General features: G+C 41.6%; 1 protein-coding gene across 5 annotated transcripts in view; it reads right to left on the bottom strand.

The window, feature by feature from the left end:
• Positions 1-15,330, bottom strand: part of U4-U6-60K (U4-U6 small nuclear riboprotein factor 60K) — a 45,145-nt gene that overhangs the window by 24,169 nt on the left and 5,646 nt on the right. For all 5 annotated transcript variants that reach the window (XM_037413965.2, XM_037413967.2, XM_037413966.2 and 2 more), the window contains exon 5: positions 7,347-7,491. In XM_037413965.2, the coding sequence (XP_037269862.1) occupies positions 7,347-7,491 (145 nt within the window). The remainder of the gene's footprint in view (positions 1-7,346; positions 7,492-15,330) is intronic.

Genomic DNA, 15,330 nt, shown 5'->3' with positions numbered 1-15,330 from the left:
TTCCTGAAATATTTTTACATCAGCAAGCACTGTCATAGCAGGCTTATTATGAGTCAAGTGACTGAATCAGGCTTTTAGTGCTTGAAACACAGCAAACACAATATGCTGGGTGCTGCCCCACAATATAGGAGACAACATTGAGCAGACGATCATCAACAGAGACTGGAAGCACTCAGGTGTGTCAATCTTCTGGTCTTTTTTTTTTTTTCATTTGTTTACTGAATTGAAAACAGACAAAAGTATTACTGAGCATGTTTTTATAATCATGAAATCTGCCAATGCCCTTGTCAGCCCCACCTATTGCATAGTTGGTCCCACCTGCTGCACAGTTTTCCAAGAGATGAGTAAGTGATTTTTGGCTACTTTGAAGAAGAATTGCAAAGTTGATGCTGCCTTTACTAGTGTAATAATATTTGGTTCAGGTGGTGATGACAGCTTTTACAACAGATTGGCAGAATTTTTCGGCTATGCTAAAAGTGTTAGATGGCCATATAAACTTCATGCAAACATCTTAAATTTGCATTTAAATTCAAATTGACAAAAAAAGTGCATATTTGGTGCAAGTACTGTGTACTTGCCCTTAACGGTTTGATTCAAACTCTGCACACTGACATTTTTCTTCCAACATAAACTAGAGCAGTGGTTCTAAAATGGGGGTCCAAGAAGCCATTTTTATGATCCGCTAAATCCCTCACCCCCGGCACGTATTGATGAACTGTTCAGTTAAAGCGAAAAATGCCATCCATGATTCCAACAAGCTAGCAGGCAATGTAATTTGTTGCTTGTGATGGAGCACATTGAAGCTTTTTTGTTTTCACGTATCTGCTAGCGCGGTGCTCTTGCACACAGAGTTGGGAACCTCTAAACTACAGGTACCACAAGTCAACCCGAGATGCGATTTTGCCATGTTTACGACAAGCACAGTGCTTTATCACAATATGATAATCAACATTCTACTTGCAGCTGTCAAACTGAAGTGTAATTATATTCTCAGTGATCATTGACCCATGAAGGCAGAATGAATGCGAATGCGAATGTGTCACTAAAGAGCACGATTGTCTACAGCCATGACCTCGAAATACGCAAGCAGCAGATGCTTTCCCAGAGTGAAAATTAAACCAATGGCAACCACTGCTTCATTCATGCTGAATAAATTATTTAGCTGTAAAAACATAAATTTAGGTCACAGTTTTCATTCATTTTCTAATGCACTTGAACGAAACTATATTTGTTATAGTTGACATGCATTCGCTAAACTGACCGCATTTAATTTTCATTGCCGCTTAATGGAGCTATCTTATATATTGTAAGCACAATATTCACAGCGTTTGACCTTCATCTTCTTCATCTGTACATAATCATCATCATCAAAAAGCGTCGTCTTCGTTCGAAGCGTTGATCAGGCGATTCGGCCTAATAAACGCCGTAGCGACCCCCAATGCTGCTACTGTCTTGCAATGTGTAAATTAGCTTTAGCTGTTTGTGCCACGCAATAAATTTGATATGTGTCCCGTACTTTTCATGTCCCTGCAACAAACTTGTGCATAAGATAACCTTGCTAAGGACGTCCCGCACATAGTATGCTAATGACGAGGGCCTGCATGCGCTTTTCTGTTGCAAAAATTTCAGGGCATGATAATCAAAGGCGCTCTTTAAGAGGAGGAATTCAGTGTTTTTTCTCAGTGTTGTGATGACACTTGGCCTTGACCATCTCGACACGCCTATTGAATCTTGTGGCATATATTTTCCCTTTTCTGTTGACCTCCTCCTTTCTCTGTAAACCCAGCACCTCATGCAGAATCGCAAGATTTTCTCACAAGTCGCTCACGCCGGGTTAACTATAATTTGCTCACTCTCTGTTGTCGTACAGTGTAACCTAGTTTCGCTTTTTTCCGCGGTCATCTATAAGGTGATGATGGATATACAAAAAGTCTCCTTTCTTCTATTCTTCGCAGTTTGCAGTTACCCTTGATGTTTATAAACAAGTGCTACAGCAAACAAATTATGACATCTTTATTGATGAGGTTACTTGCTGTTTTTTGTATGAAGATAGATGCCAAAACTTTGTAGCCTTCGTTTATTTTTTTAGGGGACTTTTAAGCGAACAAAAAGTCACTCTGCATTAATAAGTTGTGTGGTCGTACAGTATTAGTCTCAAGAAGTTTGGAATTCTCTGAGTGTCTGTGTGTGTTGGCAACGTCGATAATCGCACTGCAAAGCACCCCCGTGTGCCGTTTCGGCCAATTATCAGTGCACTTTGTAATTTGCCGTAGATTCTATGCGCCATTCTATAGGAGGTATTCACATGACGTCATACGCAAAGAGTGCTAGCGAGGTGGCCATATCTGTGCTCGCTTAACTATGTACCCGATTTCAAGCTGCACAAGATTCCTTCTGTTAAACGTTAGGACATGCGATTTACGGCTATTGTTTGTGTAGTTCGAGCATACATATAGGCATTTCTCACTTAAGTTAGCACCTGATTTGAACCAATCATTTCTCACTTAAGTTAGCACCTGATTTGAACCAATGTCATTGTTCTTTTGTTTAATGATTATACATAGCTAGGTTTTCACTGCCACTATTGATAAGCGTGTTCTCGGGGAACTGCTACCTGCATCCCTCTATTTTGCTTCAATACTCAGTTCTGTGATAATGTTCTATCAAATTAGCACAGATTGTGGGGTCAGCACTTGTGCAACACGATTTCTCATTGATTATCGCTTCAGCGCATTTTGTGTGTGTGAAGAATACAGGTGTGCAGGAATATTTGTGGTAACCTTTTGTAGCCAGTGAGCTTATAATAAGCTCATTCTTCCTAGCTACTCGAGTCGTATCACTTTTGTACAATATTCTACACACGAGCTCTCTACAGTATATATACACAAATCCAGGCAGATCTTCTGTTCTTTTCCTGTGGTGAAAAGTGGTCCCACAACAATTGCGTGTTTTTCACGGCCATTCTTGTAATTTCACTTTCGATGTAATAAAGTTCTTGCGCTGTACTTGTGCCTCTTGAATCATTTAATTTCTTGCAAATATGCATCATTTAAATACTAAGAACCTGCCAGCAGTCACTCATTCTTCTACCCTGAATATGTACCAAAATTCAGAGCAGGGAAACAACAGAACTATAGAAGCATGGGAAAGAGAAACAAGGAGGGGGAGGGACATAAAAAGAAAATGAAAACAGACATTACAGCCGGGATAGAATGTTTCTATCCCTATTTTTCAAGGTTTACGGTAATCATCGAATACCTACTTAGAACAGATTTTTGCGACTTCTTCAGAGAAGGATTGTAGAACCTTTTCCTATTATCTCCGGGCCGGACATTAGCAGAGATATATGACTGCTCCAGTCTGATGAACGGATAATAAGCACCCAAAAACGAACGTTAGAAGACATTTGTTTTGCATTGGCCAATCCGCTTCGAAGAAGTTTTGAATCACTTTTGTGCTAGCTGGGACACTTGTGTCTCACGACAAACCATGCAATGCTTCACTGCATGGCACAAAGAACGGAGCAGCACCTCGGTTTTGATTTTCTTTGTCTATGTGAAGAGAAACATTTTATACAACATTCATTATTTTTTATACTATTTCTTGATCGTTTAATACAAAATGTATATTCTAAATTTTCTTTTTTTTCAACAATTTTTGCATATATACAGTAAAACTTTGTTATAATAAACCGGGATATAATGAACTAATGAATATAACGAAGCAATTGTAATTCCCCTTGAATTTTCCATAGACACTCATGTATTTAAAGCCTCCTTTTAACGAAGTGAAAATTTCCTCACAATGAATATAATGCACCATTCTTCGTACACAACGAGCATTTACTGATTATTTTGGTATACGTAAATTCAATATCTTATAGAGCACGACGGTTTACGCGTCACCACGGCTGCGGTAATTCAAAACTTGCACCTTGCACTCCCCTGGAGCCGCCTGCCAAGATGCGCGTACATGCAAGTTTCCCTGCCTCCCCTTTTCTCAGGAACTAATGGATTCGCCTGCACAGCAACTCGAGCGAGTGTGCGCGTCAGCCGGCCTCCCCTGTCCTACAGAATTCAAGGACCCGCCCGCGCATCTGACCTCCTTCTCCCCTTCGGCTCCGCGCCGTGACGGCGGAGATAGTGGCTTTGTTCCTTGTTCGCTATGGAAGAGGAACACCACCTCTATCAGTTTCCGCTGCTAGACACGAAATGAACAACGGCAGCGACAAACGAAAGCGCAAAAATATAAAAATCAGGCAGAAGTCGGCAGTGTTGAAAGCTGTTAAGTCCGGCGTCAAGAAAAAAAAGTGGCCAAAGATTTCGACGATGACGCCAGTGGGTGCCGCAGGCAACCAGGCCAACGTCAAGGGATGCTCTCCTTGATGCCGGCATTGTGCCTGACTGCGACACTTTCTGCACGTACGTCAGTGCTGATGCTCACGCAGTAAAAACCGAAGAGTTGTCAGATGCGAAAATTGTGCCCGTGGTGACGGGGGTGCATGACGACAGTGAGGAATGTGTCGAAACACCGAGGCCTGATAAATCGATCATGGCCTCCAAGATGGGGGCGCGCGGCAAGTTTCTCTCCGGCTTTCCCAATCGCACAGAGAGAGCGTATTTCCAGAGGTGGGCGTAGCCCGTTTTTTTTTTTTCTCCGCACCGCAGCGCTCCTTTGTATGGTCGAAAAGCCTGCTGCGTTGTTGGCGAAGCTTACATGTGGCGAGAAAAAAAATGGTTTTGGGATTTTACATAACTTTGCACTCATTTTGGAATGTCGGGCCAAGGTATACGAGAGGCAAAGCCAATGCTTGGGCGTATATATTTTCAAATGGGCTTTTTTTTGCTGTAGCTTTGCACCACCTGTATTAAAACACTTATAAATGCGAAGCATCTGTAAGAGATCCGAATGTGCTAGAAACTTTCTTTATTTCGAAGTTTGCAAGCTGTATAATATGGAGGGCACTGGCGAAGAAAAAAAATGACAGCCTGATCAACAAGCGAAGTCAGAAGAGTGCCGCATTCTACGCTCACGGGTTACATCGATTAAAAGGGGTTGCTTTTCCTTTCCTTTTATGGAACTAGCGGTGCTTTTTATTGTAACACTCTTTCAAAAATCCTCCCGTCGAGCCGTAGAAGTAGGATACAGGGACGAGGGTGCAAGCACTCGGCACGCATCTAGACTACGTCTAGACTGAACGTCGCCGGCTCAGCGACGACCACGGGCTGGTTAGAGGCACGTTTTGGTCCCTTGTGGTCGGCCATTCGTACTGGGAATTTTATGGTGTTCAGTGGATACGTTGGGCAATGTAAGAACGAACATCGAAATGTTTTGCTTGTCAAGAAGTACACAGCACATGTTCAGAGTTTGATGTACCTTCTATGAAACATTATGGTGTTACACAGCAGTGACAATTTGCTCTTTTTTTTTTCTTTAGTAGTCTACCTAGGCAAATACTTAGTTTTCATTAGAAAGATGCCCTTATGCTACATGTGCGACCCTTTGATTTAGATGCAGTCGAGAGTACAATAAATGAACACGACACTGATATTGCCATTATGCTACCAAAGCAATCAAAACTCAGATGACCAAAAAGGAGACTGTGACAACTCAGACACTTCCACTGTGAAAGACATGGGGAGTGAATGTAGGTCGGCTAATCGAAGCCTTCTACAATATTCCGGCAAAATTACTTCTCACGTACCTTATTTCCATGACATGACCAGGGCATTCAGTTATCTCGAGCGTAACTGTGCTTCAGTTGACCACCTCATAAATATTGGTATACTTGGTAAAATTATGGTCAGAATAGGAGAGCGTAACTGTGCTTCAGTTGACCACCTTATAAATATTGGTATACGTGGTAAAATTACGGTCAGAATAGGAGAGCAATACCATACAAAGACGATGATTAGCCCTAGTTTCCCCATACAAGTCTCCAGAAAGGAGGAATGCTAGAATGCCTCTATATATCTCAAATTGAGGTATTTAGCACCGAGACGAAAGACAGTAATGAAAAAAAGTAATACTGCCAGGGGCAAATTTATGCCTCCTTACCATTACCTATCAGGCAAACTGATGCCTCCTTCAGGGAAATGCCACCTATCACGGAAATGCAGCAGCTGCCAAGCTTTTCTTCGCAAATTGGACCAATGTAAATGCAGTAACAAAAAAAAGACATTTTCCTTCAGATAAGCCAAAAGATGCTTGCGGTGATTCTTGCTCAGGGGCGGAAAAAAACCATCCGCACGCTCACATGCCATGCTTTTCGCCGCTGCCAAAACCATCACTCAAAGCGCCCTCTCATGGTATCCGGGCACGCGAGGCGGTACTCGGTTTTTCTGGGGAGCGCGGCGATTGGGACAGCCAGAGAGAAAAACACCGTGCGCCTGCCATCTGGGAGGCCATGACCTGACGTACCGATGCCCGCGCAAGCGCTGGATGTGACAGACCTGCTGTGCTGCTTCTTTGGTGATTACGAAGACGGCAAGGACAAAGTCTAAATAGCTGCTGCGGCTAGAAAACCAGTCATCTACAAGAGCAGAAGTCGGCAAAAGTGTATTAATGAACAATTTTTCTTCGAAGTTATCTGCCAGCTGGGGTGCTGAATTTGGCAGAAATAAAATGCATTGTTCCTTATTGTTTTGCTAGTTTTTTGCCTTCCAACGGCTGTTTTTTTCGTGCGGAGGGCTGCTGCGATATTCGGTGGTGAATACATTCTCTCTTGCTGGCTAATTGTCAGTAAAAATGAATATTGGCTATAACAAACTATTGGTTATAGCCAACTACGACTCCCCCTTCAATTTTGTTATAACGAGGCTTGACTGTTAGTGTTTTTTATTGTACTGTTTACCACCTGGCAACCAAAAATTTCGCACTTTCCACATTTTTATTCATTCTAAAATATTTTTATTGTTCTACAAAATATATTTTTTGGAAAGAGCACTTCATTGTGCAAAGTTTGGTATGCTGCAATGCGTGCTGGAGTACTTTTCAAACTGGCAAAAACTATCTTCCCCGAGACATATGAGAAACAACCATTTTCGTGCGGTAACAAAAGGGCTAAGCTTTATAGACAAGTCAGGTTCTTCATCAAGTACATTTAGCAAAATCCCTTTCAGAGCATGTTAGCGGCATACCTCTATTTGGCACAATTTGTCACGTCATAGATTCTTGTGCGTGCACTATAAGGAGTGAGGGAGCTTACAAGATTATGGCTGGTAGAACTGAAAGTACAGCTACAGCTGATTAACCGAGAATAACATCTAACAAATCCATGAACTGGGTACATGACAGCATAATTCTTTCTCCCACATGAGGAGGGGGAAAAAAGAAAAACAAATTACCAAGTTGTTTCATATGCGTCTTTCCGCAGCTCTCGCTCTTTTTCACGTTCTTCCTCCTTCTTGCGTCGTATTGCATCTTGTCCCACTAAGGCTAAAAGGTGGCGCAAGCGTTCCCGCCGGTCTGCAGGACCTTCACCAAATAGGCCTGTCAAAATTAAAGAAAAAAAGTCAAGAGGCAAAGATCACATTCAGGTGAATGGGCATCTTTAGAAAGAAAACAATGTTTCATTTTAGAAGGGTCCTGCAACATATATTTAGCAAGTCAGAAAACGCTGCCGATTGGTAGTCCTAGCTCCTGAGAACACGTGAGCCAAACATTATAGCAGGAGCCCCGTGTTTTAGGAGTTTCTTTTTTCTCTAAATACAGCGAGTGTTTTATATTGATTTTTCAATCAACCCAGTGTTTATAGGAGTTTATTTCACGTAAATGTCCAATTCTCCGAAATTCACTGTCCAATTTCGCATTATAAGTTTTTGCAATGTGTTACTTTTTTTTTAAATATGCTTTCCATTGTTGCTAATAATTCTGTTTCCCGATCCTTCCATTTCTTCTCACTTGTTCATCTACAGTGTTTACACAGTTGTTGATTTGCATTACTGTAAACTCACCAAAGTATACTTTTTTTTTTTGGGGGGGGGGGGGGGTTGCAGGTGCTAGTCAAGCTGCGTCTCAGATTTTTCTCCTAGCTTCCCTAATTTTTATACGGAAAATTAAGCATTTATTATTAAATGCGAAGCGTTTCTTAGCGAACTTCAGCGACTTTGAGCGTATCTATCTATATATCTAGTCGCTTACAACTTTTAGCTCTCCTGGCTATTTGGATAATGATATCGACACCAAACTTGGTATGCCATAACATGACTGTATGACGAGCATAAGTGACTAGTCATAACATGAAAATCATGACATGTATGTCATGATTTACATTTCATGGTCTTGCTGCTCTTGCAGTGGTTTCGTTCACATGACATGTTGCATAACTGGTATGGTATTACTTGACTGCATGGCGAACACAAGCCACAGACTTTAACATAAAAATCATGACATGCGTGTCATGAAACAGCATGCGTGTCATGTAACATGACTACATGCCACACTTATGATGCGCTTGTGGCCATTTCACTAGCTTCGCATAACCCAAATTTGTTATTATGGGACGTGAATAGATAACGAAGGTATGTGACAAATGCAAACATGATAATCATGAGATGCGTGTCATGTAAAAACATGACAACATGCCGCGCTCATGATGCAATCGCGGCCGTTTCGCTAGCTTCACATATAGCAAACTTAGTATTACGGACGTGAATGGATGATGAAGGTATGTGACTGGTGCAAGCATGATAATCATGAGATGCATGTCATGTGAAAACATGAGTACATGCCACACTCAAAGTGCCAATAGACTTCAACGTGACCCGGCGTGCGTGCGCGCCGGCATTTGTTACGTTGTGCCACGCCGGTGATGCCACGGCAGGCGCCAATCTGCGTGCCATATCTTCGCAGGCGCGCGCTGCGCTGCATTGCTTTGACGCATGCGTAATTGAGCGCGCCCGGCGTCCCTCCATAAGGAAGAGAGGCAGACGCAGTGCTGTCTGGGTAAATACACCAAGCATTTCGAGCCGATTGCCGCCAGGCCGTGCCGACGGACGCTGGTCATGCCGGTCGCGCCTGGCGTCCGACTATAAAGTGTTTGCGTTTTGCTAGCCTAGAATCGCTGCGCCCAGCGTTCGCGTGCGCCAACGTTATGTCAGAGTATATTGGGCCTTTCGTGATGTGCTCGCGGCCGTTTCGCTAGCTCCACATATACCAAACTTGTTTTTACGTGACGTCAATAGATGACGAAGGTATACAACTGGTGCAAGCATGATAATCATGATACGCGTACGATGTAAGAACATGACAACATACCACGCTCATGATGCATTCACGGCCGTTTCGCTAGGTCCACATACACCAAATTTGGTATATCGTGACGTGAATAGACAAGGAAGGTAAATAACACATCCAAACATAATAATCATGATATGCGCGTCATGCAAACATGACTACATGCTACGCTCATAGCGTGCTCGTGACCGTTTCACTTCACATATACCACATTTGGTATTACGTGACGTGAATGGACGACGAATGTAAATTACAGGTCCAAACATGATAATCACGACATGCGTGGCATGTAAAACTTGACTACATGCTACGCTCATAGCACGCTCGCGACCGTTAAGCTAGTTCCACATATACCAAATTTGGTATCAGGTGACAAGGACAGATGACGAAAGTAAATGACACGTCCAAATATGATAATCATGAGATGTAAGTCATGTACAGCATAATTTACCTCTGCCTCGTAACGTTGTGCTGATTCTAAAGCGACATATCAAACTTCCTCCTTCGTGCTCCGCATATCGATTGCCACTGTATGTGGGATATGAAAACTTTTTATTATTATTACTATTCTCAATACTTCGAAATCTTTGATGAAACGATATCTGAACTCGAAAAAATGCAAACATATTAAGTGTATTTTAGATTTCTGGAAAGTTTGAACAAAAACACATATACAAACAAGCACAAATACTTGAATACGAAACAACGTTTGTTCTTATTGCAACCTTGAGGGGAGATGCGAGATGAAAAATGCAAGTTTTTCCAAAAAGTTCATTTTTCTTATGGCATCAAACAATAGAATGGCATCAAACAATAGTTTGATGCTATTGTCCAATGGCATCAAACTATTGTTAATTTGATCGTATTTGGCTGCAAACCGGTTAACTCAGATGATCTCCAAAGGGCAGCAAATGCGAAGTGCTGCAATTGTGCGATGCAAAAAAAACGAAAACGACGTTCATGGACAGCCAAAACGGCTAAAAACTTTCAGAAAGGCGTGGTCACCATTCACAATCATTTTGTTCTCACTAATAAGGTATGAAATTAGAGCACGTTTCGGACTAATACAAGAAGATCTTGAGCCGCGTTCACATTGTAAATGAAGTAACATATGACGAATATAGCCGATTTTGCACGGCACTTATGTAAAAGAAGTACAGGATTTACGTACTTCACAAGGAAATGAAAGTGCACTCATATAACAGAGATTTCTTTACTCTTCTCTCAACACTTTCGATAACTTGGCATTTGGTTAATTTTCCAGTTTTTCCAGTCTCGCGAAACCCCATTACCAATCTTTTGCTATATCAACTTCCAGAGGTGCAGATGACACTTATAATTATCAGACTTTTCTGGTCTGGCTAGTTACTTTCATGGTACATTTTCCTCAAACATGTCCTTTTTCTGTGGTTCACTACAAAACAAATAATTGTTGGCTTCCCGAGTTCCAAAACCTCGATATGATTATAATGAATGCTGAAGAGGAGGGCTCCAAAACTTTCGACTATCTAACGTTCTTTAACATACGGATCATTTTAATACACGAACCTCTAGCATTTTGTCCCTATAAAAATGGAACCACTGCAGCCAGGATTCAATCCCACGACCTTTGGGTGAGAATTCGAGCACAATAGCCAGTGGACTACTAGAACGGATTGTTCAAAGCATATAAAAAATGTGATTCTACTACACATCCTTTGGATATTTGCCAGTCAGCACTAGTGGAGTGAACTGTGGCATGCATGTGTTATAGTCACAGTATGTGTTCATTTAACAAAGAAAACAACTGCTCTCATCCATTTGCCTTTCCTTTTTTTACAGGGTGCACTCCTATAAAAAAAAAATATGTTTTAAATAAGGTGACCTCACACGGCTGAATAGTTAGTCTCTATGCCTAGTGACGTCAATACTGAAAACTATAAATATGTGAAAAGTACCACTTCAAATAATCAGGATATACGGCAGGCTCAGGAGTCTCTTTTCTTGGTTCACTAAATGTGCCCATTTACACAACCTGGCTTGTTTACATGTATATATGCATATATATACCAAGGTACAAAAATTGTACAGCACATGCAGACATGACATACGATGATATTTCATTGTGTTGCAGACAACATAAACAGAAATGTGAATCAGTCAAACCCGACTGTCTCAAACTCAGTTAAATCAAAATTATCTAGGCTTGTGCAAATAGTCGAATGCTTCGAATATTCAAACCAATATGGCATTCGAATTCTCATCAATTCGAATTTAAACTGTTGAAAATTTTGAAGTATTTGAAGTGAACGAATAGGTGCACATTAATCCACATGTAACCCCTCATGAAGGTGGTTTCACTGGGGTGGAGGGTTCTTGAGCCGCAAAAGCACCTATCTAAATATAAAACCGTGTGAAGGTGATTTCTTTGCATTGAAGAAAAGCAAGCGGGGAAAGCACCTAGCCCCCCCCCCAAAAAAAAAAAAAAATCTGCACTGCCGCAAAGCCCCAATTCAAGGTTAATTTAACAAATTACCCTCACATCGATAGATCATTTTTCAAGTTTAAAAGCTTGGTATGCTGGCTTACATGCTCTAAGCATAGTAAATTTTAAAACATATTTTACAGGTTATCACTTGCATTTTACCGAAAGTCAGATCGTGCTGTGTAGGATTTGGCATGGAGCAGCCATGGAAAGAACTCGATTCTATTGAGATAGTTGAAACAGGCTTTCGTTAACTCTGACTTAGGCCATTAAGACCCTTCGACAACTGAGGTGCCCCCGTTTCTCTTCTCGCGCTTGTTCGTACTTCTTCCTCTTTGTCCCCTGTGGGCCAGCTCGCTGTCCCGATGGAAGCTGCAGTGCTGCTATTCAATATTCTTTCCCTTTCCTTCGAACCAAAAATAATGGCACTGGCACAGGCCTCGTTTCGATTTTTTTTTTATATATAGAGCAGGTTAGTATATACCAATTTTTCTTTCTAATATGCGATATATTGTATTCAAATTTGATTTGAAATTTTAGACCAAAATCATTATTCACTTTGAACTTGAAATTCACTCTTCGCACAGGCCAAGAATTATCCTTTATACTGAACTACTCTTTAACACAACAATGCTTCAATATCAATGCCTTAGAAAATATATAAGGTATTTACATGACATCATCCACAAGGGGCACAAGAGCGACAGCCACCATTCTCGTATCTCATGCGCGAAAATGATCATTAGACTACAACAAAAGTTCTCGGAAGTGTGTGTTATGTTAGAAAACAGTGTAGCTACGAGCAGCCCCGCCAAACATCAAATTGTCATATGCCAAATCACTGAACGACTACGGCCATGGCGGCACACTTGCTTGCACTGCCTGGTGAGAAGAGCTCAGTGAATGCCTCCTGTAGGGCAACATTGAACAAAGATAGCTGGAACCCTTCGAACACTGATCATCAGGCAGCGTGAAATGCCCTAAGAGCCAAGATACAAGAGGTTGGCTTTCCCTCGCAATTGTCTTTTCCTCGCTGAAGGGGGCTTCACTTGCACTAGGGAGAGCAAGCAACGTGACGAAGAGGGTGCCATGAAAAGCAAGTAGGAACTACCACTTGTCACAAGGCGCCTTCTCCCAAGATACCTCATTGTGGCCACCGTTTGCTTCTTAGCTCCCTTTGTTAATGCAATGGCAGTGGTAAATTAAAAGAAACTGGTTCTCCACAAATCTGGCAATAATAAACACAAGTGAACGTGTAAAGCAGTCACCTTACACCACCACTGCGTACAAAAACATCAGAGGCATGCTGAATGCGACATTGAAAAGACCGACATTAGGGCCGAGGCAAACTAAAGGCTTGTCACCAGATTAGTACACACACCTGCGTGCTGTTTATGTTGATACAGTATTTCTGGGGTATAACACGCCTCAGCGCTTAACCCAGACTTCCAACTACATACCGTAGTGGGGGGGGGGGGGGGACAAAAAATTCTGTGCATTGTGATGAAGCAGACATCTGTGCGTAATCATGAAGCAGTGCCGTAAAGCCAACTTGTGCATCGAAATTTGCACTGAAAACACGAAAATTATTTAGATGTTTTATATCAAACTATATGACATACTTGACTAATTAGTTTTTAAGCAAGATTAAAGGGGCCCTGAACTACTTTTTCAAGTGACCATGGAATGAATTTCAAGTAACCATGGAATGAATCCACTGGAAGGGCTTATTGCCTCACGGATTCAACACCGCAAAAATTTTAAGAATCCATCCCGTGCGAGTGGAGTTACAAAGGTTTGTCGCATGCTGCAATTGCATTCTATCTTTTCTCATCCCGACAAAAGCGCTGGAAGCTAAGCAGGGAGGGATGGTAGAGCCACATAAAAACGTCACGTGCGCCTCGTGACCTTGAGCACTTTTTCTTTTTTTTTTCTTTGAATGCGCGGCTTTTTCAGTGAGAACGCACGCGCACTCCTGGACAAGTAGCGGCCTCCCGCGGCGATCTCTGCAACGAGCGAGTGCCGCATGTTCAAATCAGCCAATGGCTTATAGATGGGCTTGCTGCGTGTGATTTTTGGACATATTCCGTGATTTGTCGAGAGAAGAGAAAGCAATTTTTAGTTGACTTTGATAATTTGTGAATTCCAGGCAGCGTGCTGCGCTATAATATTTGGGTCGCGTGTTGTCGGGAGTCTCTACTACCGATCAGCAGCGTTTTCTGACCATGCTCAAAAAGTGTTGCAGGGCCCCTTGATATATTAGGGTTTGACAGTATATCAAATGAAGGCACATTTTGATAGTTCATGCCTTGCAAAATGTTATCAGCTATTTACAGCATTGGTGGTGTCCCCCTGCACTTCCGTCCATATCCTTCAAGTCAGTTTTGCATTAGGACCGAGCCAACTAGCTTGAAGTACCACTAAAGAAGAACAGTAGATCAGTTTAGATTGATAAAGTATTTATCCCCCCCTTTCAATATTTACTGATTGCGTGGTACTTCCCAGCTGTATATTTTAATTTCCAACTCAAGCCTTAGCGCTTTTACACCAGTACAGCGTCGCTAATTTGAAATTATTTTATCGTGTTTAGAAGACTGTGACTCATCAAAATTTTTGAAATCTTGCCCAGTTAAATTCAACAAAATGTTCCATCCTATCAAAATACATTTCAGTTCATCTTTACCAATAAAAATATAAATATGCCACATAAATACCATCGAAATTCACTGTGGTGAGTTGGTGCAGGAACCTCAAGGTAGCAGCACCCAAATAGTAGCGTAGCTTTTATGCGTTTCCAGGCTCATCAAGCCTCCTTTCAAAGTAAGAGTGGTTCTTATTGGTATTGTGGAATAGTAACTTATTAATATACTGAAATAATTTTTATCATTATTGCCCCTTCAAAAAAGCACTGACAGAAAAATTTTACATGTTTTTTTTTTTTCAGTAACAATAAGTAGATAGTGACCCCCTTATCATGGTTGAAAACCTAGTTTGCATGAGCACGCTACGGTTAACCATTTGAAGACAGTTTTGCAGCATCCAGTCGCAGTTAAGGCTTAAATGAGCCTCAAGTGAGGTGGGATACAGCGTGGTTGTCATGCAAAAATAACATAGCTGCGTATGTGAGTACACTAAAAAGAGTGCACAAGAGCACCAGCTTGACAACTCGTTTCAACGAAGGCTCCCTAGGTGCTCCTGTAATGCCCTCTTAAGTGTTTAAAATATTGTGACCCCAAAATGCAGTAGCAAGATATTGGCCATTGTACTCCCATGCAAGTCCATAAAGGAAGTGTTCCTCTCTGTAGAGAAGGTCTGTGAGAACAGAGCACTTGCAAGTATCATAGCAGGCAACAAGAACCACCGGTTTTTTCACGCACTTTAAACCAAGTGCCAGCTTAAATAATCCACATGCCGTTTAAATAATCTGAACACCAAGCTATTTAATCCATGTGCCAGACATTTAATCCAAAACCAGCATATTTATTCCAAGCACCAACTCAGTTAGGCTGCATGCCAGTGAGTTTAATCCAAGTGCCACCATGTTTAATCCAATTGCCAACAGCTTTAATTCTGGTGCTAGTCAGTTTATTCCATGCACCAGAAACACATGGTTTGCCACTTTATACAAT

Source organism: Rhipicephalus microplus, chromosome X (assembly GCF_043290135.1).
Source record: "Rhipicephalus microplus isolate Deutch F79 chromosome X, USDA_Rmic, whole genome shotgun sequence".
In the NCBI taxonomy this organism is placed as follows: domain Eukaryota; kingdom Metazoa; phylum Arthropoda; class Arachnida; order Ixodida; family Ixodidae; genus Rhipicephalus; species Rhipicephalus microplus.
This window is presented reverse-complemented; position numbering and strand designations above follow the sequence as displayed.